This window comes from Vidua chalybeata, chromosome 14 (genome assembly GCF_026979565.1).
Source record: "Vidua chalybeata isolate OUT-0048 chromosome 14, bVidCha1 merged haplotype, whole genome shotgun sequence".
In the NCBI taxonomy this organism is placed as follows: Eukaryota; Metazoa; Chordata; class Aves; order Passeriformes; family Viduidae; genus Vidua; species Vidua chalybeata.
The window spans coordinates 3,824,161-3,851,620 of NC_071543.1; the positions used below are offsets into that span (position 1 = coordinate 3,824,161).

At 55.8% G+C, this 27,460-nt stretch overlaps 1 protein-coding gene across 1 annotated transcript; it reads left to right on the forward strand.

The window, feature by feature from the left end:
* Positions 1-779: 779 nt before the first annotated feature.
* Positions 780-26,379, forward strand: LOC128795389 (Krueppel-like factor 5). The gene is made up of 5 exons (XM_053956117.1): positions 780-994; positions 11,943-11,990; positions 15,745-16,648; positions 19,439-19,498; positions 23,292-26,379. Exons 1-5 carry the CDS (start codon positions 851-853, stop codon positions 23,468-23,470), a joined length of 1,335 nt encoding a protein of 444 aa, XP_053812092.1. The 5' UTR covers positions 780-850; the 3' UTR covers positions 23,471-26,379.
* Positions 26,380-27,460: the final 1,081 nt, after the last annotated feature.

Below are 27,460 nucleotides of genomic sequence, written 5' to 3' on the forward strand. Positions count from 1 at the left end.
TGTTCCAGGCCTCAGGGTTGGGGACTGACTCCTCCATCCTGGTAGGTGGGCCCTGTGGTTGATGAGACTCCTGGAAGAGCTCAGAGTTTGGGATTGGGATTCAATCCTGGAGTGCTGAACTTCCTGGGCTCCATGTGGGGTCATGGCCGGTGACAGAACTTGGGTTTGGGACTGGGGATCAAATCCTGGGGTGTGGAATCGTCCTGAGCTCTGTGTGGGACCATGGCTGGTGACAAAGCTCCTGGCCACCCACTTGGGGCTGGGATTGGGATTGAATCCCAGGATGTGGAAGCTTCCTGAGCTCCCTGTTGGAGCATGGCTGGTGACAGAGCTTGGGGTTGAGATTTGAGTCCTGGGTTGCTGGAGCTTCCCAGGCACGATGTGGGGTCATGGCTGGTGACAGAGCTCCCGGCCACCTGCTCAGGGTTGGGATTGGGATTGAATCCTGGGAGTGGGATCTTCCTGAGCTCCCTGTCAAAGCACACCTGGTGGCAGAGCTCCCGGCTTGGGTTTGGGGTGCTGCAGCTTCCCGAGCTCCCTGCCGGAGCTCCCGGCCACCCTCTCGCCCTTTTATGAGCGGGTGTCCCAGCGGGGCCGGCGCCGGGAGCCTGATTGGCTCTGCATCACCGCGCCGCTTCCAGGCGGCGTTTCCTCCTCCCGCGGCCAGGTAAAGCCTTCCCGCGGCCAGGTAAAGCCTTCCCGACCCGCCACCAGCCTCCCACCAGCGCAGCTCGCTCCGGCTCGCCTCAGGGTGGTTTTTTTTTTCCCTTCCTCTTCCTTGTTTCTCCCCCTTTTTCCCCTTTTTCCCTGTTTCCCGGCCCGGGCCCGTCCCTGTGCGGGGCGCGGGGGGATGAGCAGCGGGCTGGTGGACGCCGCGGTGTTGGCACCGCTCAAACCCGTCAGCATGTCCGGGGACCCCAGCGAGGACACCCCGGTCTTCGAGGACATCAAAGCCCCCTCCCGGCCCCTGGAGACCCCTCCCGACCTGGCGCAGGTAAGCGTTGGGAAGGGGCCGCTCCCGCCTGCTCAGGTGTGCGGAGCCTCCCCAAAACCTGTGGATTTGGGTGGAATTCTGCTTTGTTTTTCCCATCGTTGCTGTGACACCTCCGTGGCTCTGTTGGCTCCCGCTTCCCCCTCCGCTGGGTTTTCTCCTGGGCGTGTTGGGTTTCGTTTGGGAATTTTGGTTTGGGTTTTTTGCCTCCTGTCTGCCTTCAAAACTCCCCAGCATCTGTGTGGGCTCTGCTCCCACTCCAGGGTCCAATCCCTGTCCCCTGGGGTTGGCAGGCCAGGGGGTGTCCAGGGGCTCTCCCACTGGGAAAGGTTTTGGGATCTGGATTGCTGTGCCTGCGTGTGCTGGATGGGACACAGGAACTTATTTTCCATTTCATTTTATTCTCTGTACTTTTCTGCCACCGCAGCGGGGAAGGAATGCTCCTTGAGATTCCCTGGTAGCATTCCCCCCAGATAAAGACCTGGATAAAGCTTTGGGATGTTCCTGCAGGCCCACCCCTCTGCTGCGCCCTGCTGCCCACCCCATGGGGGGGGACCAGGCTCCGTGTCCCACCAGCAAGGAAGAGCCTCCAGGCCGCTCTTCCTGCTGGGAAGGAGGGTGAGGCAGGCCCGGCCGCACCCTGGAGCCGAGGTTTCCCCTTTTCCCGCTCCGTGGGGCGTGGGGTGCCCGGGGTAATGATTAACCCCAAGCCCACGGCCCCAGCGCCATTTTGATCGGGACAGGAGCGCTCCGGGCCCGGCTCCAGGGCCACGCAGGGACCCCTGGCCTGCTGGTGCTCCCCTGGAGAGAGACCCCCGGGAGGCCACCCCAGTGTGGGTGGCACCAGCCAGGGCAGGGCCGTGTGCCCACTACCCTGCGCTGCTCCCCACGTCAGCAGTGCGCCAAGGGCCATTTTGGGCCTGTGTCCCGCAGAGGGAGGTAGAGGCCGTGTCTCCATCCCTGGGTTTCCTGGAGATCTGGGATCCACAGGGGCTCTCAGCGGTGCTTGTGGGTGTGGGGTCAAACAGGGGAGCTGTTCCTCCCTTCCCTGTGGGGTTCCTGCTCCTCTGTGGAGCTTTGGGGATCACCTGGATCAGAGCTGGGTGGTGGCTCTTGGAAGGCTGGGGACTGTCCCTGGGCCTGTCCGGGGGGAAAAGCTGTCAGCTCCCTCCAAACCCCCCAAAACAGGCTGGGGGAGGGTGAGCTTTGCTTCTTGCCTTTTTCCCTCCGGGTGGGATGGGGCAGTATGGCCATGGCCATGGCTGGCCCTGAGCCACCTCTTGTCCCCTTCATGGGGACACCCATGGCTGGGAACACCCATGGCTGGAGACACCTTCACCCCACCCCATCCCTGCTGCGCTTCCAAGGGAAAGGTGGTTTCTCCTCCCAGTTTGGTCCCACTTTGCTCTGGGGTGGTGGCAGCTGAGGGGTGGCCTTGGAGGTGTCACCCTTTGCCACTGACCCTCCTGTGTCCCTTTCTGGGCAGTGGGATCCTGGGACAGTGGCTGTGGAGCTGAGCAGATCCCGTGGATTCCCAAACCCAGGCAGGGAGCAGGGCTGTGCTGGGACACCCCGAGAGCCCCGGGCTGGACCCCACAGCCCCCGGGTTGGAGTTTCCATGCCCTGGCCCCTTTCTCCCAACGAGTTCCAGAGGCTGTGGTGCTGTGGGAGCCATGCCTGGAGGCTGGAGCAGCTGGAAGCCTTTGCTCCAGAGGGTTTTTATCAGCTTGACAAGGCTGGTGCCAAAGGCTGTCAGGCTCCAGCTCGGGGCAATTCCCTCTGCTCTGGCTGCCCGAGCTTGGGAAGAGGGCAGGGGCAAATTATCCCTGTGGTTTCAAAGTCCCACTGCCATATATCCCCCTAAAATTGCTTTTCAGGTGGGAGCTCTTTGCTGTTGAAAGTTTTATTGGATTGGACTCAGGTGGAAAGAAAGTCTTTGTGGAATTTCCAATCAAATTTTCCCTTTCCTTGGCTTTTCCAACCAAAAAAAAAACAACAAAACAAACCAGAGAAAAGAGGAGGGAAAAGGGCTTGTGAGAGGAAAGGACTTTTTCTTCCTGATATGAGACAGATCAGCCAGAAAAAGCATTTTCCTCTTTAAATCAGTGGTTGATGCTGGAGGGAATAATAATAATAATAATAATAATAATAATAATAATAATAATAATAAAAATAAAGGCACCTCCAGAGAACAGTTCAGGAGAGGAGGAGCTGATCCCTTTGTGTGGCTGTCAGGTCTCCTGGATGAGTGAGGGGCCTGGGGGATTTATCCTTGCTCCCACCTGGCTGCCACAGCATTTCTGGGCACCTGGGGCTGGGGAAGCATCCCGGGATCACCCGGGGCCTGGAGGGACAGGGCAGGAATTGGCTCCTCCAGGCTCCCCTGCGGCTGTGGGGAGGTGGCTCTGCCACCCACTGTCCCTGGAGGTTTGGGAAGGCAATTCCTGTCTCTGTGGCTCCAGCTGGGAATTCTGGTGTTGGAGGCTCCGGGGCTGTTGGGAGAGGGCAGGAGCTGCTGGGAAGAGACAGAAGGACAAACCCCTGACCCTTGGTTTAACCCCTTCCTGCCTGTGCCAGGCCCCAGGGCAGTTGTGATGGGGCTGGTGAGCTCCCAGTGGGGCTGAGGCTGTGGTGGGAAATAAGGAAGACGGTGATGAGTGTGGAAAGGGATTTTCCTTGGCTGCAGGCTGAGGAACAGCAGCAAAGGGCTCCCTTTGTGTCCCCTGATCCCAGTTCCTGCCCCACAGGCACTTCCCTGTCCTTGGCTCACTCTGGGCTGGGGGGACTCAGGAGGAATAAAACATCTCCAGCATCTGGGGGGTGCTTGGACACATCAGATGGGATGAGGAAAGTGCTGTTCCCAGAGCTTTTCCTGGCACTTCACCTCCTCAGTGCTGAGAATGGCACTGCCAGACCCTTCCAGCAGTGTGGAAGAGCTGTGGAACAGGGTGCAAGGGCTGTGGTGTTCCTCTGACTTTGTCTTGGCAGGGATTTTGCTCCTGGATCACAGGAGAAGCTGGAGGCAGCATCTGTAGGAATGCTCCAGCTGTCAGGAGCTGTTTCAATCCTGCCCTGTCCCTGTGCCACATCCTGCACCTCCTTTGCTGCATCCTTGTCATGAATGTGGCTGTGGTGGCTTGAGGGTGGCTGTCCCTTGGAGCAGGGATGGCTTTTCCTGCTTCTTGGTGCTCCAGTGACTTGGAACCAGGGTGATGGGTCCTGGTCAGGGCCAGAAGAGTTCTGCCTTCCATAAATAAAGCTCCTTTACTTTTTAGGAGAGATGTTGGAGTGCCCAGCACAGCTCCCAGGGCATGATTAATTTCCTTGGAATCTCAGGAGCTGCAGGCAGGGAATAAATTTGGCTTTTCTTCAGGGAAAGGGGAGATGGCTGCTTTGGAATTTTGCTCTGGACCTGGAATGAGATACCTGGAGAGAATTTCCTCCCTTGGGGATCCTCCTGGCTTTGAAGAAGGGTTCAGAAATTCCATGGAAGTGTGCAAAATCCATTTCCAAAGGGTGCTGGCAGCCTGGGCAGACTCCAGAGCATGCAGGAATGGGGTGGGAGAGATGGGAAGTTAAATCTTGCCAAGGAAGAATGGAAAAACCTGATCCCTCTGGCACGAGGATGGGTTTGAGTGCTGGTGGAGCCTTGCATGAGGCATCTCCAGAGGGAGGGATCCTTCCCTCTGTTTTGCTTTGGGATCAGCTGATCCCAGCCCGTGGATCCCAGCCTGTGCCTGCAGGTGTCTGCAGGACCACAGGGAACTGGGACAGATTCCCAGAAAGGATCCATTTATCCCTCTAATTTTTCAGGAAGACCCTCAGGAGAGTCCCCAGGCCAAGAGGTGTGCCAGGGGTTGGTCCCACGGCAGAGCAGCTCCAGAGCCTGCAGGAAGCTCTGGGTCAAACCACTGAGCCTAAACCCGACACATGCGGGGGGTTCATCCACAATATCCGTTGTTTGATTTTTCTGGAGGCCCCGAACCTCGCCGAGTTCCCCAGGTGGGTGCAGGAGGGAGCGAGGAGCAGGATGGAAGGAGCAGCAGGATGGGGCAGCTCTGTGGAACTGCTCAGCCGAGCTTTGAGCGCGGCTCTGTCCCGCTGGGACAAAGGCTGATTGTTCTGCCCGGGAAGGAGGGAGCGAGGGAAGGGGACGAGGATTCCAGGTGTGCCGTGCTCGTCCTCCTCCCTGCACCCTGCCATCCGCTTGGATTTGCTGGAAAAACGCCGGTGGGTTGGTGTTTTTTTTCCTTTTTGGAAAGCTGCAAAAGGAGGCAATGAGCGGGGCACTCTGGATTTCCCTCTACGGCTCCTCCCGAGCGCTGTGCGGGAAGCAAACCCCGTCACCTGAACTCGCTGCCCGGGCTTTGGGGAATGCATTTCTGGCCCGTGCATCACCGCTCTGGAGTTTTCCCCCTCTCAAACCTGTTCGGTCACCTCCCGGCGCTGTTTTGTTCTCCTTCCCTGCTCCAGTGAGTTCTTTTATCCAACCCATCCACTGCAAATAATCGCACTTACGAGCGTCTCGGGAGCTCGATTACAGTGTTTGCTTTCCTCGTGCTCCATTGGCGAATTCCCGCAGTCACCGGGTCCGGCCGGGCTCTGGGGATTGGAGAACTCGTGTTTACAATTCAGATGTTCTCATAACTTGAGCTAGCATGAAAACCCTCCAAAAAAAACCCCATGGGCTGTTTACCACATCAAAGAACTTCAGCCCTGTTCGAGCTCGGCTTGAAACTCAAACAAAGAATCTTTCAGTGAGTTCAGAAATGCTGCGAGAATTCTTGGAAAATTATTGTTTTCAGTGTGATGGGGAGGGACCTTCAAGTTCCCACCCAGAGCAGGATTTGTGAGTATTAAAATGCATTTCAGGAACTGGCTCTTTGTAGGATTCCCCGTGCAAGCAGGAGAAGGGAACGACAAGGAATTCATCCCAGTGTAGCTGCTCTGAAAGCACAGGTTCATCCCAAAAAGCAAGGTATTACCCATCCCTTATCAGATCCCTCACACCTGAGGTGATTTACCTCATGGATCTGAACCCATCATGGAGAGGCCAGAGGACGTGGATGTTCTCCAGGCCATTCATCCATGGGTTTTTTCTTGTGTATTTATTTACTCCAAATATTTTAATGTTGTCTCTACAAAAGCGTAATTTTGCTGCTCCTCAGGGATATTTCAGGGAGCTAAACCCAGGAATGGCTGGATATATTAAAATCCCTCACAATGGGCAGGTTTGATGTTCTCTAAGCTGTGGAAAAGCCCCAGATTTGTTGGGAAAATCAGGGCATCTCCCCAGCTGCTCATCCAAAACACTTCAGAACGTTTTGTTCTGGGCAGCTTCCAATATTTGGGGGTTTTGTGGTTCTGTGGTGTGGAAGGAACTCAAATCCATTAATTTGGGGTTTGCCATCCCCTCGAGGATGCCAGGAATGTCCCAGTCCTTGTGTTTCCCAGGGCTGGCACTGCCCAGGCTCTCAAATGCTCCTGCTGGAGCTTCTCCAGGGCTCGGAGGCTTCTCCTGGGAGCTGTTATTGGCCTGTGCCATAATCAGCTTCCCTTAATTAACAACAACTGGGGATTCCTTTATACACAGGGAAGCTGTGGAAAGGGAGGCTTTGGGTGGAAGGCCCTGGATCTGGAGGAGACTCCAGATTTCTGCTCCCAGGATCACACCAGAAGCACAGAGTCCCTGCTTGTGACAGAATGAGGTGATGGTTGAGGTCTCTTCCAACCAAAACCATTCCATGATTCCATGAAATAGCACAGGACACATGGCAGGAGTGGACCTGCTGCCATGTCCCCCTCAGTCCCTGTTTCAGCAGGATCTCCTTGGCCTGGAGATGTTCAGGCTTTGAGGAAGGGTTTGAAGGCTGCCTCAGGGCTTGTTTTGTTTTCCCAACTGTTCTGGGAGGAAGCTGGGGCCACAGGGATGGGGGGATTTGCTCTCTGCCCGTGACACCTGCCTGGGGTCTGCCCAGTGGTTCTCCTGGGAAGAGCAGGATTTGTGGCCTCTTTGATGGGATCTGGATGCCAGGAGGGCTCCACAAGCCCCGGCAAGCAGCCAGTGACTCACTGCATTGTCAGCCCCTGGGAACGTGCCTTGGAGAGGAGAGTGAGCTGCCACAGGGCTTGAGGGAGGCAGAGTGAATCCCACCAGCTGGGGATGATCCCTGGGAGCTCCAAGCCTCTCCCACAGCACCTTCAGCACTTGGGGCAGGGATGTGGAACTGGAGGAACTGGAAGGCTCAAAGACAATCCCAGTGTCCTGTGGCTAGGAACAGGTAGATAAATCTGTCCAGGTAATCCTGGGGATTGTGGCATCCAAGAGTCAGGGAGAGGCAGTTCTGGGATGGAGCTGAGTCCAGAAGGAGCAGTGAAGCTGCAGGGGCCCCCTGCTCCTGGCTAATTCCAAATCCAGAGCTGATTTGTGCCCATGTAACCCAGGGTTCCTTGAGTGTTTTGGCTAAGGCTGGAGCAGCTCCAAGCCTCTCCATCTTCCAGGAGTTGAAATGACATTAAATCATTTCATTTTTCCCAAAAAATCCCTCCAAAGGGCTGTAGCAGCTCACACCAGGAATCAGTCCAGATTGACCTCCAGGAGCTTTGATGGAAAACCTCCATCAAAAGGCCACAGGGAACTGGAGCCTTTCAGGGGCATCACCTCAGCCTTTGCTGAGCAGGAGCAGCTCAGAAATCATGGAATGGGAATATCCTGAAAGCTGTGGAGGTTCAGCTCCCTTAAATCCTCATGTCCTCCCTTCCCACGCTTTGAGAGTTCTCCTCACGCTGGGTGAAGCGATGGGAGAGGGGAGAGGCCATCCCTTCCTTCCAGCTCCATCCAGGGCTGAGGTGGCTCTCAGTGGGATCTACCCCAAAAATGGGGATCAACCCCAAAGTCAACATGGGACCCCCCCACCCTCACATCTGGAGATGCTCCTGTGTCATTCCCTTCTCGCTCCGGGCGCCGTGTCTCCAAGGTTTTGTTATTTTTCAATCCTTTATGGCTTTATTTTTGGAAAGGTTTCTGCTTGCTGCTGGAGCCTGGCTGTTCCCAGCTGCTCCTCTTCCAGCCCCTTGACCTTGGAGTTGGATGAGGCTGTTTTCCCTGGCTCCCTTGGCCTTTGGGATTGTGGCATGATCGCAGTGATAAATTCCTGAGGTGGATTGCCTTTGAGGGAGCCTTTATCAGCTGCTGGAGGGAAGGAATTGCAAACACAGCCAGCAGGTCTGGGAGTGGGGCTGCCTGGAAGGAGATTCCCAGCCTTCCTGGTTCCTGGGAAGTCATCATCTGCTCAGGGAGTTCCAACACAAGGGCAGGAAAGAGCACTGCAATAACCTTCCCCATCTCCTGGGCCATCCATGGACACAAACCTGGAGAATGAATGAAGTTCCATGAATGGTTTGGGGGCAGCACCTCATCCTGGAGTGCTCTGAACACCCAGCTTTGGGCAGGATGGGGTCTGACATCCTTTGTCTGGCAGGGAAAGGGGAAATGTCTGGAGTGGATGATGCAAACCTTGGGCTTGGTCACCTCAGAGGTGTTTTCCAAGCCAAATAATCCACAAATGCCCTGAGGGCAACCCCTCGCCCTGGAATTGCTCGGAGCTCTTGAAGCAGGGGAGCCCATCCAGGGCCTCCCTGGGCCCAGCACATTCCCACGGGAGCTCAGATTCCATCTGGGACAGGCTTTGTTGTTTACAGCAGCCAAACGTTGGGCACTTGAAAGGAAGAGTCCCTTTGCTAATCCCGTTTTACAAAGAGTTCCAGGAGACTTGAGGAACAAACAGAAAATAACGTCGATCCAGGTCAGTATCAAACCCAGATGATCAGAGGATCAAATATTTACCCAGGTCAATATTTAACCAGGAGACAATAAATGCTGATATTGAACCAAATCTGGATATAAATACAGGCTATTTATAAAGTGAGCCTGCAAAGGGGCACTGCCAGGGCTGTGCCAGGGGGGTTGATTGATGATTATCCTGCCCATTGTTTGCTGATTCCCTTGGAGGCTGCAGTTTCATGCAGGTGCAGGGAGGAGAAGGAGCCTGGGCTGGGCTGTGGCACAGCCGTTGTGCCACACCTGTGCCCCCGGGGTCCCTCATCCTGGGACAGGCCCCCCTTCCTGCTGGAGCCACCTCCTGCAGCTCCCCCATTCCTTTAGCTCCCAGAATCATTGAGTCATGGAGTGGTTTGTGCTGGGGGGACAGTGGAGACCACCCAACACCTTCCACTGTCCCAGGCTGCTCCCAGTCCCAGTGTCCAGCCTGGCCTTGGGCACTGCCAGGGATCCAGGGGCAGCCACAGCTGCTCTGGGCACCCTGTGCCAGGGCCTGCCCACCCTCCCAGGGAACAATTCTCACTTCCCAATATCCCATCCATCCCTGCCCTCTGGCAGTGGGAGCCATTCCCTGTGTCCTGTCCCTCCATGCCCTGTCCCCAGTCCCTCTCCAGCTCTCCTGGAGCCCCTCAGGCCCTGGCAGGGGCTCTGAGCTCTCCCTGGAGCCTTCTCCTCTCCAGGTGAGTACCCCCAGCTCTCCCAGCCCGGCTCCAGCCCTGGAGCAGCTCCGTGGCCTCCTCTGTATGTACTCCAGCAGTTCCACATCCCTCTGATGCTGGGTCTCAGCTCTGGACGCTCTTGCCTGCCTGGCATGGACACAGGTGACATTTTCCTTGCCCCCTGTCCCCAAAGCTCTTTGCAGCAGCGACAGCACCGCGCTAGGGGCTGGGTGTGAGCCGGAGCCTGCATCCAGCTGAGAGGGAATATCCCATCTGGGAGATGGGCTGGGAGCTCTGGCCCGGCAGGAGTGGGCACAGGGCTGGTGAAATACCCCCACGTGCTCCCCAGCCCCTCCCTGTGCCACCTTCAGAGCTGCTGCCTGTTTAGCAAACACCCATTTCCCTATTTCTCTCCTGCCCGGGTGGTGACAACACCTGATGTTCCTCCCCGGGCCGTTTGTTATTTATCACCTGCAGATTAGGAGGTGTTTAATCAGGGGACAGCCAGTCCCACCCCTGCCCCGCAGCCCCAGCCCAGCTTTCCGTGCTCGTGGTTAATCCGGGTTTATCTGGGGCCTGCCAAGAAATGTTTGAGTTGGACTCTGCTTGAATCGATCTCTGTGCTGATAACAGCTCCCTCAGCCTGGGACATCTGATCCCGGGATAAATCCCAGGCTCCTGCAGGATTTATGGGAACTGCCAGGGCTGGAGGGGCTCATGTCCACCCATATGAACCACTGGAAAATCCTACTCCTGGAAAATCCACTCTGGAGAGGTGGGATGGCATTGCTCTCTTCATTGAGCCACTGGTTTTACTGGGGCTGGGGATTCACATCCTGCAGCTCTCCCAGGGGCTGCTCCTGAGGTTATCCCATCCTCCAGGGAACTTTGGTCACCAGATTTGGGTGTGCTGAGTGTAACACTGCTGCTCCAGAGACACAAACTGGTGTCCTGTGGCCTTTCTGGAGTGGACAAAGTGCTGGTTTGTACCTTCTCCTCGTTTTTATTTTGGTTTTCTTTCTCTGCCAAGTTGAGGAGATGCTTCTCCAGGATCAAACTTGGGTGACTTTGGGGGGAAAATCCCCCCAGAATTCAGTGCTTTGGCTGTGTGAGAGGAGCTTCTTGTTGGCTTTCCCTTCCTGGACACGTGAAGACGGCTGCAAATCAAAGAGAGTGGGTTTAGGTGGGATTTTGGGAAGGAATTCCTGTCTGGGAGGGTGGGCAGGCCCTGGCACAGGTTCCCAGAGCAGCTGTGGCTGCCCCTGGATCCCTGGAATTGTCCGAGGCCGGGCTGGACAGGGCTTGGAGCGCCCTGGGACAGTGGAATGGGATGAGCTTTGATGTCCCTTCTTGCTCAAACCAATGTGGGACTCTGTGAACGATCCCAATCCCTCTGACCTCCCAGAAGGTTTGTTGGTGTTTCCTCTTTGCCCTGAGCTGCTGCTCCCTGACTCTGTGGTGGCTGCTGGAGCCTGTGGCCATGCAGTCAGTGTTGTCTGGTGCCTCCTGCCCTCATCCCAGTCCCCAGGGATGGCAGGGATGGCCTGGCCATGACTGTGAGGGAAACTGGGCCCGTGATCCCTCTGAAAACCTGGTTGCTCTTCATCTGCAAGGCTCTGAGGCCTTTTGCCATCAGCTCACATCCCGTGCACTGTGCGGATGAGCTGAGCACCCTGTGTGCGGGATAAGTTCAGTCCTGCCCCAAAAGAGCCAGGAAACGTCTCATTCCTGGAGGAGGGGATGGGCTGAGCATTGCACGTCACTGCTGTCCCATGGGAGGGGGACAGGCAGAGGATGTGGGGTCTCCAGCTCTGAGATCTGAGATTCTCCTGGAAGTGAGCAGGAGAACCATGTGGAATGAGAGCGAGCCCGCAGGAGCCTCCTAAATACTGCTTTGGGACTTGGAGGAATCCCAGATCTCTTTCCCTCTTCTTGGTGCTGGAGGGCTGTGGCCTATTTGGAACACTGCCCTTGGAGAAATGATCTGGGCCTGAGGGATCTGGGAAGAGCCCTCAGCCCTCTGTGGGAATCTGGGAGAGGCGGATGCAGGAGAACGGCGAGGTGCAGGACATTTGTGAGCACACTGTGTGGGGATGATAAAGGGATTTAGGGTGCCGTGCCTCAGTCTCCTCGGGAGAGCTCGGTACTTCCCATTTGACCCTTCTTTCCAAAGTGGCCTCCCTTGAACAGGCTCCAGCCATGGCAGGCAACCATCAACCCATGGTGGGCAACCACCAACCCATGGTGGGCAACCACCAGCTCCTTGCATGGCAGGGGGTGTGGGGTGGGAGGAGACACCACTGGCAGGGGGAACACCTGGAGCTCTGGGAGCTCTGGGAGGCTGTGGGAGGCTCTGGGGGGTGCTGCCCTCCTTCACCAGGGGAATCTGGGGGGGTCTTTGGGGTGGCCAAGCTAAGGAGGACCCCCAGTAACCCAGCCCTGCCTCCCACAGCTGCACCCCATGAGGATGGACCAGCGGATGCCATCGCTCATCCTGGAGGTGAGTGGCTTCCCTCATTCCTTCCCCTGCATCCTCCTGCTCCTGGTGGGAAGAGGAAACACAGGAGTCCCCAAGAGACTGAGCTGGGACATTCCCCAGTCCCCATTCCCACTCCCTCCTTCCATCCCCCCTTCCAGCTGGGACACGTCCCTCCCTCTCTGCCAGTCCCCTGTGTCAGTGTGTCACTGTCACCTCCTTGGCCTGTGTGTCCCCACAGGCGGTGACAGGAGTGACAGCCAGGAGCACCCGAGTGCCTGAGTGGCACTTGGTCACCTCAGCTGTGCTGATCTGAGCTGAGGACTTTGTAGGATCACGGAATTGTTTAATTTGGAGAAGCCCTCTGAGACCATCAGGTCCAACCATTCCTTAGCATTGCCAAGGCCACCACTGACCCATGTCCCCAAATGTCACATCCACATGGCTGTTAAATCCCTCCAGCAATGGGGACTCCAGCCGGGGCTGGACAATCCTTTTTGGGCAAGATTTTCCCACTCTCCACCCTGCCCCTCCCCTGGCCCAGCCTGGGGCTGTTCCCTCTCCTCCTGTCCCTGTTCCCTGGAGCAGAGCCCGACCCCCCCTGGCTGTTCCCTCCTGGCAGGAGTTGTGTAGAGCCACAAGGGCCCCCCTGAGCCTCCTTTGCTCCAGGCTGAGCCCCTTCCCAGCTCCCTCAGCCTCTGGATCGGGCTGGGGCAGGGGCTGGGAAGTGCTTTGGGGTCAGAGGTGCCAGCACCCGTCCGGGCAGAGTTTTCCAGGTGATTCTGAGCCACAAACAAAAAGTTCCTGTTTGTCCCTGTGGGACGGACGCTGGTGCTTGGGATTCCTGTGGAACTGTGGCACGGTGTGGCATTCCATGGGCTGGGGTTGTTGTTGTCCAGGTCCTGCACACACACAGAGCAGTGGAGCAGGGATGGTGTCCTCCTGCCCGGTGGCAGCCACTGTTGTCCTTACCAACCCTTTCTCCAGGAGCCTGAAGGGGGATTACTGTGGTTTTTTAATGGAAAGACCAGGAAAAGACTGGCTCTGCAGGGAGGGGTGGTTCTGGAGGAAGGGAGGTTGGGTGATGCCAAACAAGGGCCCTCCATAGAAATTTGGGCTCTTGAAGCCTTGTGAAGGCTGCCCTAGAGCAGAGGCTGGATGGAGCTAAAGAATAAAGCAGAGATTTATTCAAAGGATCTCCTCAATGGATCCACCTTGGGCAGCACAAGAGCCCAGCCAGGGCTGCACCCAAGATGAACCAAAATGGTCACAAAATGCACGACCGCTCCCGGGGGCTCTCACTGTGATCAGTTCTGCTCCATTTGCACGTTGGAGTTCATTGCCCAATTCCAGCTCCAGCCCATGAAGTCCCATCCTGCTTGTTTTTCTCTCTTCAGCCCACGTTGTCTGTGCTCTTGGGCCTGAGATTTGGATCATTTGTCCTTGGTCCACAGCTGGAGAAGGAATTGTTTTGTCTCCCTACTCTGTGAAGAGAGCTCACCATCCCATAATATGAAGCCCAGACCCACACACTAAAGCAGCACAGAATCTGAAAAATAGAAAAGCTAAAACCTGAGGCATCACCCTCCATGGAAATTTGGGTCCTCCATGGAATCCTTTAGTTTGGAAAGGCCCTCTGAGCTCCACACCTTTCCCCATTTCTACCCTGCGGCAGAAGGACCTTCCCTTGGGAACTGGAGGTGAGAAAGTGAAATGCCAGAGATAAGGGAAGTGTGAAGGAAAATGCACCCAGCACTTGCCCTGCCCCTGCTCCTGCCAAGTGGGGCCGTTCATGGCTCAGGAATGTGTGGCATCCTGAGCTGCCCGGGGCGAGCTGATTCCCAAGGGAACCTGGCCCGTGCCAGCCCAGTGCCAGGAGTGCCCAGGGCTGGGCTCCAAGTCTGTGCCATGGCTCTCCCTGGGGAGGAACCTGCCCAGCGAGGAGCAGGGAGGGGCTGGAGCTCTCCATGGGGATGGAATGGAGCTGCAGCTCTCTGAGTCCCTTCCCTTCCCTGCTGATGCCTCGGGGTAAAGAGGGAGGGCAGCCACCAGGGGCAGGACCCAAGGAATGGCTGGAGCTGTGCCAGGGTGGATATCAGGGAAAGGTTCCTTGTCCAGAGGGTGCTGGGCACTGACCCGGCTCCCTAGGGAATGGGCATAGAGCTCCAGGAATGTTTGGTCAGTCAGGGTGAGATTGTTGGGGTGTCCTGTGCAGGACCAGGGGCTGAACTGGATGATCCTTGTGGATCCCTTCCAACTTGGGGTATCCCATGACTCCACAAGTAGCTTTAGGTTCTGCCTGAGCCAAGGTTCCTTCTCCAGGAGGACTTTTGAGCTTCCTTTAACCAGGACAGGAACTTCCAGCACTTCCATGTTTGACGAGGACAGACATGTCATGGTTGATGCCCTTAGAGGTCCTTTCCACACGTGACAATTCCCCAGTTCTGCAGGATTCCCAGCAGGCTGTGTACACACAGCGTGGCCCTTCCCAGCCCGGCCTCCCTGAGCTCCTTCCCGGGTAGCCCAGGGTGGATTTGTGGCTGTCCCCGTGCCTGGGTGACAGCCAGCTCAGCCATGTGTTGCCAGCACGGCACCCAGCAGTGCAAAGGCTCTCTGAATGAGCTGGAAGCTCCGTGATCCTTTCCCTGTAAAGCACAAGGCAATCTCTTGGCTCCCACCCAGCTTTGTCAAGAGCCCTGAGGAGGCAGCAGGGCTGACTTTGGCCCCTGGCATCGTGGTGACACAGTTCAGGGCTGGAAACCTCGGCTCAGGGCGTGGGCTGAGCTCAGCTCCCACTCCTGGAGTGCGCTCTGGGCTCTGCCAGGGAAACCTGGTCCTTTTCCAGCTGCTCTCCATGGGAATGAGGGCTTTGACACTTGGAGAACCATGCAATGAAGGGCTGGAGCGCTGCATGAGAGTTTTAGTGCTGGGATCTGCAAGCTCAGTGAGCAGAACCTGAGTCACCCAGTGCCAGAGGATGAATTTCCTCGAGGATTGCTCCATCAGGGTGCTGGATTGTTGGGCCTGGATCCAGTGAGATGCCCCAGCAGGCAGGAACCAGGAGGGGAAGGAGCCAGAGCCAGAGGTTCTGGTAGCTTGGAGGAACCAGGCTTGTAAAAACAGCTCTGTAAAACCAGAACTAAGCGAAAGGTTAGGCCAGGGCTGAGTCACTGCCCAGGTGAGGCGGGAAGGCAGGAGCTGTTCCCATTTCAGGCTCAGAACACACTGACTTACTGGCAACATCACTTAGATTTCTAGGCCCAAACTATTCCCAATTAATTAAATATACTGTCCTAGAATTCCTCCGTTCATTAAAGAGACTGTCCCAGGATAAAACACTCCTCAGGCTGCTGAGTTTAAAGGAGACAGAGCCAGCATGTCTGAGGTGGGCTGCAAATCCAACCTGCCTGAGATGTGATCCTGGCTGGATTAATCCCATTCCTACTTCTCCATCCTGCTGTTTGTGTGGCCAAAGCTTTGCACCCAAAGCTTGCTTCCCTTTATCAGGTTTGATTTCTGTCCTACCCGCATCCTCTCCCACCTGCCCGGTGTTATCAGGGAGATAGGGAGTGGGGAAGTGGGGCAGAGGACGCTGATTCAGCCGTGGGGAGCCTGGCTGAGTCAGACCCGGAGCTAAATCACCTCAGCTCAGGTTCCTGGGCCGTCACCACTGCTCCCTCCATTTCCTGCTCACTCAAATCCCCGTTGGACCTTGGCCTCCCCCCGCTGTCTGTCAAGGTCACCTTTCCCAGCTCCCGTGTCCGTGTTTCTGCCGCAGGCACGCTCGGAGATGGACAAGTACCTGTCCAGTGAGGTGCCGCCTGTGCCGATGCTCCCGGACAAGAAGTACCGCCGGGAGAGCGCCTCGGTGGTGGATGAGTTCTTCTCCACGGAGAAGCCCAGCTCGGCGCCCTACAGCGTGAACATCAACGTCATCCTGCCCGACACCACCCACCTGCGCACGGGGCTCTACCGGCCCCCCAGACCCATGGCCCCCTTCCCGCAGATCAAATCCGAGCCCGGCACCGGCTTCTCCCAGCCCTGCTCGTCCTCCTCCGGTCCCACGCAGACCCTGCCTGACTTCACCAGCGTGTTCAGCATGCCCCAGTCGGTGGCGGTGAACAACATCTTCATCAAGCAGGAGATGCCCACAGAGATCCCGCTGTCCACCCTCCCGCAGCAATCCCAGCTCTTCCAGCTGCCCCTGGGCGCTGCCGGTGCTGACATTCCCACCCTGGTGTCCTCCTCCAGCAGCACCACGGCCATCAGCTGCCTCAGCGGGGTCACCATGTCCACGGGCTCTGTGGCCAGTGTGGCACACAGACCTGTGCAGCCAGCAGGGCCCCTCAAGCAGTACCCACACGTGGCCCAGGGACAGGGGAGCTTCGGGAACATCTCCGGGCAGTTCTACCCCGCCCCGGGGGTGACTCTGCCCCCCTCACCCCCCAACTCGCAGCCTGGCAGCCCCGAGAACCAGCCTGAGCTCATCAACACCATCTCTCCCCCGCCGTCCTACGAAGCCACTTTTGGACTGAAGCTGGTCCAGTCGTCCCAGATGCCCCCAGTGCCCAAAGGCATCGGGGGCCTCTCCCAGGGGCACATTGTGATGCAGCCCCCCAAGTACAACCGGCGCAACAACCCCGAGCTGGAGAAGAGGAGGATCCACCACTGTGACTACCCAGGTGTGCTCATGGGGGACTTTGGGGGTCTCTGAGGATGGGTAGGAGCCTCCAGGGAAGATAATCTGAGATCCTTTTGGGATGAAGTTGTGGATGGAGCCCCAGGGAAGTGGGAGGGAATAGAAGGGGTTGATCCCACCAGCATGATCCCAACAGGAACAGGGTTCCTGTTTTTTCCCCTTCCCTCTCCCTTTACACTCTGGCAAAAGCGACTCAGCAAAGCTCCTAAGCCAGGGAGGCTCCTGGCAATCTGCTCCTGGGAATCTGCTCCTGAGTTTTTGCTTTGCTCTGGTCTTTCCCAACCCCGAGCAGCCACTGAAGCCACTCTGCCATTCCCATTCCCATTTCCTTTCCCTCTCTCTCACAGTGGGTGGAAAACCAGCAAGGAATTCCCACCAGGAGCCCTGCTGGACTCTCTCTGAGAGTTCTGATCTTCCAAAGAGGCAACGAGCTGAACATCCCTGTGCCTTCCTTCCATGGCTCCATGTGCTGCAGCTGTGGAAGGGCAATCATGGAGTGGTTTGGGTTGGAAGGGATGTTTAAAGGCCATGTCATCCCACCTCCTGCCATAGACAGGGACACATCCCACCATCCCAGTTTGCTCCAAGCCCTCAAGCTGGGGATCCTACCCCAGAGCAGCTGTGGCTGCCCCTGGATCCCTGAAAGTATCCAAGGCCAGGCTGGATGGGGCTTGGAGCAGCCTGGGATAGTGGAAGGTGTCCCTGCCCATGGCAGGGGGTGGAACTTGGATGAGCTTTCCTTCCAACCCAAACCAGTCTGGGATTCTGTGGCACACACCAGGGAAGCAAATCCTATTTAGAGATCCCAGTGAGAGCCATCTGAGGGCTTGGAAATGGCCACTCCAGGAGCCAGGACACACCTCCCAATTCCTGGGCTGACCAGCTGTGGATTAACAAACAGTTTTTCCCTGGGGGTGTGTGAATGGGGAAAGTCACTTCCTAACTGCCTCAGTGAGATTTAGTGACCCTTTCCCTGGCATGGGAGTGGCTGGAGGCCAGCCCAGAGGCTCTGCCTGCTCCAGATCCTGTCTCCGGCCGTGATGCCAGGAGCTGCATAAGAGCAGGGCAGGTTGAGAGCGATCTTTCTGTGCTTACACCTTCCCACTCTCTGGCATCCTGTGGATCAGGGACTTTCTGAGCCAGAAGCTGTCAGTGGTTGATGGCTTGTGCTGAATTTTTTACCTTCTGCTGGTTGTGGTGAGGACATGAAAGTTGGGATTAGACCTGAGACACACTCCTCGTGTCTGACTGCTCAGAGGCTCATGCTGCAGGATTTGCACCAAGACCAAGCTGGTTTTAGCTGGTTTTTGGTCTGTGGTAAAAAAAAAAAAAAAAAAATTACCCCGATCTGTGCTGAATAAGTGCTGGGTCTGTACATGCAGAGATAGAGCAGGGGCCCATGTGATCCCTCCCTCAAAGGTTCAGCTGGAGGTGGCTCCAGTCAGGAATAATGGCAAGGAATTCTGACCGACCTGCTCTTTCTGAGGAGGTGAGGGGGGCTTGGAGACTTCACACCTGGAACCAACTCCCTGTTGGTAAAAGCCCCCATCCAGAACCTTCCAGGGCCTGAAGGGGCTCCAGGAGAGCTGGAGAGGGACTGGGGACAGGGCATGGAGGGACAGGACACAGGGAATGGCTCCAACTGCCAGAGGACAGGGATGGATGGGATATTGGGAATTAAGAATTGTTCCCTGGGAGGGTTTGAGGCCCTGGCACAGGGTGCCCAGAGCAGCTGTGGCTGCCCCTGGTTCCTTGGCAGTGCCCAAGGCCAGGTTGGACACTGGGCTTGGAGCAGCCTGGGACAGTGGAAGGTGTCCCTGCCCATGGCAGGGGTGGGATGGGAAGAGCTTTGAGCTCTCTTCCAACCCAAACCCTGCCTTGATTCCATGATCTCTCTTCCAAATGTGAGGGGCTGCTAAAGCTTCAGAGCCCCAGAAGCAAAACTGAACGGGGCCACCAGCCCTTGTCCCTCCTGCCAAGGAGGAGAAAAGCAGCTCTTGCCTCTCCTGAGCAGGACAGGACCAAGGGCTGATCCGGAGCAGGAGGCTCCTCTGGGCTGGGTGGGAACACTGGGATTAAAAATATCTCCATGCTGCTTGTGCAGGTCATAAAAATTCAAATTCATATTTGAATGTCCTCATCAAAACACAAAGCAGCAGGGCCAGAAAGGGCAGCAGAGGCTTCCTTAAGCTTTCTCCAACTTAAACTTCAGAGGAGTTAAACTGACTCCTTTTGAGATACCTTCTGTTGGAACTGTTCCCCAGTCATGGTGTTTCTGTTAAACCCTGTCTTTGATGAAACCTGTTCATGCTGGTCTTGTGAAAACACTTCCCCCTGGCTCTGCTCTGGGACCTGGAAGCCAAGTTGTGACTGTGCCTGGCTGTTTCCTGCTTCCTGGAACATTGGTACCACGTCTGCTGGGCCAGGACTGTTACAAAACCCAGCCTTGCAAAGTCATATCAGCTATGAGTGGAGACAGGGCAGCACAGAGCCAGAAACGTGGGGGAATCAAGTCTTTTCATCCTGGGGGTGGAAGGGGGGTTTGAACCTGTGTGCTTGACTGTCCCCCTCCCTAATTCCCAGTACAATTGCCATGGGTGGCAGGAGAAGGTGTTAAAGTCTGCCTGCCTAAGAGCAAACACTCCTTAGTTAGTGCTGAGCCCAAGCCAGGCTTATTTGCGTGGCCCAGTTCTGTCCCTCCCCTCAAACATCAGTTTGTTTGAGCAACGGCCCCTTTCTCACAGGGAAATTGTGCTTTTTTCTGTCCTTGCAGGTTGCTCAAAGGTTTACACCAAGAGCTCCCACCTGAAGGCACATCAGAGGACTCACACAGGTAAGCAGCTCCAGGAAATGCTGCCAGCCTCAGGTACCAACCCCCCCCCAAAAAGGGCAAGGTTAGATGGGATATTGGGAAGGAATTGTTCCCTGGGAGGGTGAGCAGGCCCTGGAGTGGGGGGCCAATGCTGCCCAGAGCAGCTGTGGCTGCCCCTGGATCCCTGTCAGTGTCCAAGGCCAGGCTGGACATTGGGACTTGGAGCAGCCTGGGATGTGGTGCAAGATGGGCTTTAAAGTCCCTCCCAACCTGATCTGTTCTTTGATTCTTTGATTTTTTTGTCACTCTGAGCTCTTCCCTTGGCATGTCCCAAATCCTGCCCGAGGCTGATCCTGCTGATCCTACAGGAAGGCTGCCTAAGGCCTGTGCTGCACGTTTAGGATCTCTGAGGAGACCAGGGCATCTCTTCTGTGTCAAACCCCACCCCAGGGCTCCCAGGGAGAGGGAGGAACCCCTCGTGTCTCCCTGAGTTCCACTCCCTCTGAATCCACATGGGGAAGGGCTCCCAGTCCCAGTCCTGAGGGGCTGGGCTGTGCCCCCGCTCCTGAGGGTGCCACGGTGCAGGCAGTGACCCGAGCTCGGAGCAGCTCCAGCACAGCTCCCCTGGGCTGATCCCAGCTCCGTGACACTCTGCATTCAAGCCCCGGCGCCCTCATTAAGTCATTTATTATACCTGAAACATTATCAGATCCCCAGGTAGTCCAGGAACCATCAGTGCCCTCATAAATCTCTTTTATAGGAGGGCTGATCTTTACTGAGAGCAATTAAGCCAGGCCCAGAGTTCACTTCTCTTTTTTATGAACAACGACCAAACCCCGTTCTGCGGCTGGGAATTGCTTCTTGCTCTTGGCTCCATTCCTCCCTCCCCTTATCAACCCTTCAAACAAAGAATTTCACTTTGTGCGTAAGCCATGATGTTTCTTTGGCAGGGGCTGGGGATGAGGGGGCTGGAAAACAGCACGGAAGGGGTGGAAAAACAGGAACAGGATGGATATTGTCCCAGAGCTGGGTGCTGATAGGGGTTTATCACAGTCTGGAATCAGGGCTTTGAAATTGAATTAAATTAAATATCTCTTGTCCTGTCTGTTGGGAGCTCTGTGCCCAGGACAGGATCCATGAGTTGGGCACCTCCTTACCTATCACACATAAAATGTAAAACTTGGGTGAGTTTGAAATCCAGGAAAACTCAGTGGTTTTTCCAGGTTTCCCAGTAATTATGCAGGAAATCCAAGTGGCTTTGCCTCCTTTCCTTTCCCTGCTGTTAGAGGGAAGGGTGGAGAGGTGAGGGAGGGTGTGAGCTGAGGAGTCAGGACAACTGGTGGTGGCGTGGGATGAGCAAAAAGCAGGGACTCCAATCCAGAACCATCCTACAGTCCTGGCCCAGGATCTCTGCATCCAATGCTTTTAAGTCTCGTGTTTTGCTTTGGAGGCCTTAGCCTTGCTGAAGTCCTCACCAGAGCTGCAAGAGCTCACCCCAAATCCTGCCTCAGCTCCATCACCCAAAGGGTTAAAAATGTCCCTTCTCCCATTCCCTGCCTGAGAAGTCCCTGGTCTGGGAGCTCTTTCCTTGTGGTTTCCCGTTGCCATGGCTGGGTGTTTTCCTTTGCTGGAGCCACCATTCATTTCCTGGGTGCCATTGTGAGGTTAAACATAAACCCCCGGGCCGGGAATGCCACCTCGGATCCTTTGTTTCAGCCCGCCCTGCCTTGCTGTCCTGGGAGAGGCAGCCAGCTCCGGGGACAATGGGGAGCCCGGGACAATGGGAAACCTTGAGCTTCTGTCCTGGACATCGACCTGGCATTGTTTGAAAGCAAAGGGATCGGTGGGCTTGACCCAGCCAGGTGACCTGGAGAGGATAATGTCTGGGCTGCAAGGGACAAATCCTGCCTTTGGGAAAATCCTATTTTGGGGCAAAATCCTAATTTTGGGAAAATCATGCCTTTGGGAAAGACCTGCCTTGGGGCAAATCCTTCTTTTGGGAAAATCCTACCTTGGGGCAAATCCTCCTTTGGGAAAATCTTGGCACATCCCAAGTCCCATAAAACCTCCACCAACTCCTTGTAAATCCTCTGCAAGCACTATGTTTATCTGAGCCATAAAAATCCCTCTCCCTTTCCCATGGGGCAGCATCCAGAGGTTTTTGGAGGAGCAGGATGTGCTCGTGCTGCTCTGCCTCCTCCAGGTTCATGTATCCATGTTTTTGTGTTTTATCCACTGCAGGCAAGGCACTGGAGACCTTGCTGTGCCTGATTTCACTTCCCTGGCCACACGTGGCATTCCCAGCCCTGGAATTATTCAAGGCCAGGTTGGATAGGACTTGGATCTAGTGGAAGGTGGAGCACGGTCTAGTGGAACCTGCTCTGGAGAAAATGGGCTTTAAAGTCCCTTCCAAGACAAGGCATTCCAGGATTCCCTGGCTCTGTGGAGCAGCCTGTGGGAGGAAGGGCTCCCTGGGAGCACAGAGAGGAAGGAATCCCTAGAAGTTGATGATGGAATCCCTGGAAGTTGGTGGAAGCTGGTCTGGGCAGGGTGGAACATGAAGCGCTTTGTGGTCCTTTCCAAGTTGAGCTGTTCCAGGATTCCCTGGTTCCATGGAGCAGCCTATGGGAGGAAGGGCTCCCTGGAAGCATGGGAAGGTCTCCCTGGAAGGTTGGGAATGAAGGAATCCCTGGAAGCACGGAAGGGCAGGGCACACATGCCCGTGCACGCGTGCTGCGTGCGGACGTGCACTCCCGCGCCGCTGCGCCCGGCAGTTGGCCCCGGAAAGGGTAAATATTTGAGGTCGGGAATGTCAGCACATTCCCTGAACTCTGCCTGCCTGTTCAGGCTGTTAAGAGCAGCACTAATATTTGAGAGCACCACGCCCTGCGTGGGGACAGGGCTGCAGCCAGGGTTCAGCACCGTGGCCTGGCTGGAAGCGGACGCGGGCTTTTCCAGCTCAGTCCCCAGCTGGCTGGGAAGGTGCCTGGTTGAATGGATTTCGGTTGGGAATGGGTGTGTTTGGGAGGGAGGGGGAGAGGGCACGGGGATGACATCACCTGAATGTGCTGAGGGAAACACAATAGGTTGTGTACAGAGCTGCTGGCAGGGGAACTCGGAGGTGTGGAGCATTAGGTCATGGAATCCTGGAATGGTTTGGCTTTGGGAGGGGTCTTTAAAGGCTGTCTTATCCTTTAGGGACATCTTCCAGTCGACCAGGTTGCTCCAAACCCCATCCAACCTGTCCTTGAGCACTTCCAGGGATCGGGCAGCCACCAACATTGGATGACAGTTTTTGAAAAACAATTTAGATTTTTCAGATTAAAATTTAGATTTAGAGCCCTGTCTTCCTCCTGGTGCCTCCCACCACTCACAGCTTCCTTAGGAATTTTTGGATATTTATTTAAAAAAACCCAGCCTAATTCACAAGTTCTTTTTAGCCAGAAAGGCTCCAAAATCCAGCAGGAACTTGAAAAGCACTAGAAAGCAAAGTGGGAGGGGGTGCAGAGGGACAGGACCTGGTTGGTGCAGCTCAGTCCCTCGGTGGTGCTGGGCTGTGTGCCCTGGGGAGCCCTGGCAGTGCCAAGGAATTTGGGTGTCTCCCAGAGGCTTGGGGGTGTTTTTGGGAGGCTGGGCAGGGGGTGAAGAGGGACAAGACCTGTGTGGCGCAGCTCAGCCCATGCTCCCTCAGTGGCTCTGGGCTGTGCACACTGGGGAGCCCTGGCAGTGCCACTGATGGCGGGCATTTCCAGAGGCCAGGGGGGGGTTTTGGGGGGCTGGGCACACGTGTGACCCGTGGCTGTCCCCTGGGCAGGCGAGAAGCCCTACAAGTGCACGTGGGAAGGCTGTGACTGGCGCTTCGCCCGCTCGGACGAGCTCACCCGGCACTACCGCAAGCACACGGGGGCCAAGCCCTTCAAGTGCCTGGCGTGCGGCCGCTGCTTCTCCCGCTCTGACCACCTGGCCCTGCACATGAAGAGGCACCAGAATTAGGAGCTGCCTCCCTTCCCACTTGTCCGAGAGCAGCTCAAACTCTTCCCTTGTCCCAGGGAAGAGCCTGTACATAGGAACGACCCCGCGCCGCCATCAGCGAGGCGGCAGGAGAGCCCTGCCAGCCCGGCCCCGACGCTGTCTGGCTTTACGAGAGACTGGAACCCACCCAGCTCACTTCAAACGAGCCCTGACTGCAGACTGATCTCCTGACGAGGCTCCTGGTGGCACTGGGGCGCTGGAGCTTGGATGCCCAAGGGCTTTCTTCTGGCAATCCTGATATTTATTTGTCACTCAGGAGCAACTTGGTGTCTCAAGGCCTTTTGGGATGGGTTTTGCCCCTTTGGTGAGGCCCAGGAGGATGTGTCAACTTGGCTGCGACAGCTCTCACTTGGACTCTCTTGGACAGTCCTATGGCATAGCCATGGATGTGACACTGTGTGACCACAGATGTGGCACCTTGTCCCATGGTGTGACCATGGGTTTGGCACTGGTGCCATGGTGTGACCATGGATGTGGCACCTGTCCCATGGCATGGCCATGTGTATGACACTGTCCCCCATGGTGTGACCATGGATATGACACTGTCCCCCATGGCATAGCCATTGATGTGGCACCCGTGCCATAGTGTGACCATGGATGTGGCACTGTCCCCCATGGCATGGCCATGGATGTGGCACCAGTGCCAGGGTGTGACCATGGATGTGACCCTGTCCCCCATGGTGTGACCATGGATGTGGCACCCGTGCCATGCCAGAACAGGAGCTGTGCCCAGGACTGTTGGCGGTGACAATCCCAGTCTCTGTGGGGGCACAGAAGAACAGACCTATGACAAACTCACCATTCAAACAAGGGGCAGCAGAAAAGCAGGTGACAAAAGTGTCACCTGTGTTCCACTGAGCCCATCCTGGCAGCCAGCTTGGGACTGTGAGCACCTGCCCTGCCTTGCCAGGTTTTTATGGTTGTGTCCTAAGCATTTCTGCTTCCAAGAGGAATTTGGACTTTGGGTGTCTCTGGGAGGACCAGCGTGGGTTTGAAGCCCCCCAGGGGACAGCAAAAGAGACTCTGCTGAAGGTCTGGTGTCCCAGAATCCACCAGTGGTGCCCTTCTCCAGAATCCCACAAGGACTCGGTGGCTGCTGGTCTCACCAGGCCTGTGCTGTTGCCATTCCATCAGATGGAAAAAAAAAAAAAAAACAAACAGGGAAAAAAGCATCTTGGAAACAAATTCCAATAAATCCTGCTGTTCAGAGTGGAATCACATGACTACCTCACAGGTTCACCACCTCAAGCTCCCAAGCTCTTTCCCCCATCCCGTGGGATGCACATCCCTGTTCTCCAAAGCCTTCTTGGGGTTCAATTTGGGCACAACAAGAGCCACTTCCAAGACCAGCTGTGAGCGCTGTAAATAAATCAGGAACAAATAATGGGTCTGCTGTGTCCAGCAGAATATTGATTTGTTCCACACCCTCCTCCTCCTCTCTTGTTTCTCCTTGGATAACTCACGGGTTGATGTGTGGGATGAAGGGACAGGCTGGACCATGGCATGGTTGGCTGGAATTTGGAGGCCACTCCTCTCTGCTGTTGCCAGAGCCACTGCTGGGTTGCTGCTTGGCCTTTTCCGTGGATAAACAGAGCCAATCCCGTTGGTCTGTTTGACAGCAGAGGAGGGCAGGAAGGATTTGGGGTCTGTGGTGTGCTGTTGGCTTTGGGATGGATGATGGTCCAGTTCTGCGGTGGCTCTTCCTTGTGGCTCCTCAGCCAGGAGCCTCCCGTGCCACCAGGGAAGGTGGGAATGCAGGGGGGGAAAGGCCATGGAATTACTGGATGGCTTTCCCAACAGTGGGAACAGTTTTCCAGCCATCAGCATCAACCTCCACACTCCAAGATGGTTTTTTGGGGCATCTCTTGTGGTTGGACCTCCCCAGGGCAGGAGCCAAATCCTAAGGCACAGGGTCCCCATGTGTGTCACCATCAGCCCCCCACCATGGCCTTCTCAGAGGGGTCTTTTCACCCCCCCTTTGCCTTTGGAGAAGGAAACCTCCTCTTCCCATCCCTAATTCCCCTCCTTCCCCACCCTGTGATGCCGATGGAGCCCAAAACCAGTTTGCTAAAACCAGTACAAAGCCAAACCTACCGACAGGCAGCTTGAAATCCGAGGGGAATTGGACATAATTTTCCTGCTTATCTTGGGAATCTTTTTCCCTACAGCCTCTGCTTGTCCTCCCCTGGTCTCTGTGTGTGTAAATATATAAATATATAAATATTTGTTTTCATTTGATAAGGGGCAGAAGTGTTTTAGCACCCACCCACTGCTCTGTATGCAAACTCCTGACATTCAAATGCTTCTCTATGCAACAATTTTTTGTTTTTAAAAATGAAAACCACAGCAAATCCTCAGCTTTTATTCCTTTATTTTTCAATGGACAGAGTGGACAGTTCTGGGCCAAGGGCAGCTGTTTTTGGGGCAGAAATCTGGGGAAAGGGGAGTGGTGCTGCTGTAGCCACGTGACAGTCATGACAAATGAAGGTCTCTCCATCTCCGGTCCCCTGGGACATTTTGGAAAAGCTTTGCAAGGAGTGGATCAAATGCTGGAATGTGGGTGCCTCATCTCTGATAACGGGGAGAAAATTGCTGTAAATAGGCCAAAAGTGCTGTGTGACTTCATGGGTTCTTCCAGGTGATCCTTTATTATCCAAGATGAACACAATGAGGAAGAAATTGGGACCTGGAAAACGTGTGTGGGGGGGAAGATATCTTTTCCTGGGATGCTGTGTTGGTTACAGAACCCCTCTCCCCCACTGAACTCCCCCAGGAATATTGATCCATCTCCTATTTTGTAATAAAATTTTATCACCTGCAGACCTTGTCTGGCTTCTGGTCCTTCCTGCTCCAACAGCTTTACTTGCCTTCACCCCCTGCCTTTCCTGGCATAAGGAAAGGGGGAAATAAAGCTTTTTTATTGGGGAAATGGGTGTCCAGGCAGAGAAGGATCCATGGACAGTGTCAGCCTGGAGTTGTCCCAGTGCCATGTGAAGGGACAGGGGGGACACAACCCTTTCTTTTGATCCCCTCACCTTTATGTGCTCCCATTCTTTATCCTGAGAAGGGAAATGGGCATCCACAGATCCTGGAAGGAGCTGGAGCAGAGCCAGGAGGGGGAGAGGGACAAGACACCTGAACATTCCGTGATCCCCTCCTGTCCCTGGGGACACCGCTGTGCCCTGGGCTGTGCCACCAGGCTGTTCCTGGTAAAGTCACCAGGACAGTGAATCTTGGGGATGTCAGGGATGTTTAGAGGGTGCCTGATTACTTGGGAACCTGAAGTGTCCTCCCAAAGTGGGGAAAACCCCAGCCCAGAGAGGACCCCACTGGAGAGGTGTCAGACCTGGCTGAGGTCCCTTTGGGCCATCTCCTCCCTGGAACCTCCTCCTTGAGCAGTGGCAAATCTGGGACAGGGCTCAGAGCAGAGATGAAAGTTCAGGCTCACCCCTCAGCAGGGTCTCAGCAGAGCAGGATCCCAAGAAGCCCTTCTCCCTTTCCCACACCATGGCCCTCCCTCCCTGCAGTGTCCCCCTGTGACCGTGCCCTTCCTGGCCTTGTATGTGCCGTTGGTGAAGCAAGGGCTGTAAAAGCCGGGCCGATGCACAGACTGTTCCTGCCGGGCTGTTAAAGCTCCAGGAATGCCAAGATCCCTCTGGTCAAGGACGGGAAGGGAAGCAGGAGGGAGAGGGAGGGGTGAGATCCTGGGGGAAGCCTGGAGGAGGCCACACGGTCTCACAGGGCACGGCCAGGAGGTGACAGCACCAATGGGAGACTCCCCTCAGCTTTCTCTTTGGAATTCAGAAGGCAGCGATGCTGATCCCACCACACCATGTCCAGGACCTGGAAAACACATGGAGGGAAGGTGGGGATGGGAAACTCCCTGGGGGAGGCTCCATCCTTCCTCTGCTCCCCGGGTCCAGAGGGAGAAGCTGGAAGGTCCCACAGGAC

Excerpts from the sequence above, each read along its gene's own strand:
- LOC128795389 (XM_053956117.1), top strand. The coding sequence starts at position 851 with ATGAGCAGCGGGCTGGTGGACGCCGCGGTGTTGGCACCGCTCAAACCC. Across the intron at positions 995-11,942 it reads CCCCTCCCGACCTGGCGCAG|CTGCACCCCATGAGGATGGA; the intron begins GTAAGCGTTGGG and ends TGCCTCCCACAG. Across the intron at positions 19,499-23,291 it reads ACATCAGAGGACTCACACAG|GCGAGAAGCCCTACAAGTGC; the intron begins GTAAGCAGCTCC and ends TCCCCTGGGCAG.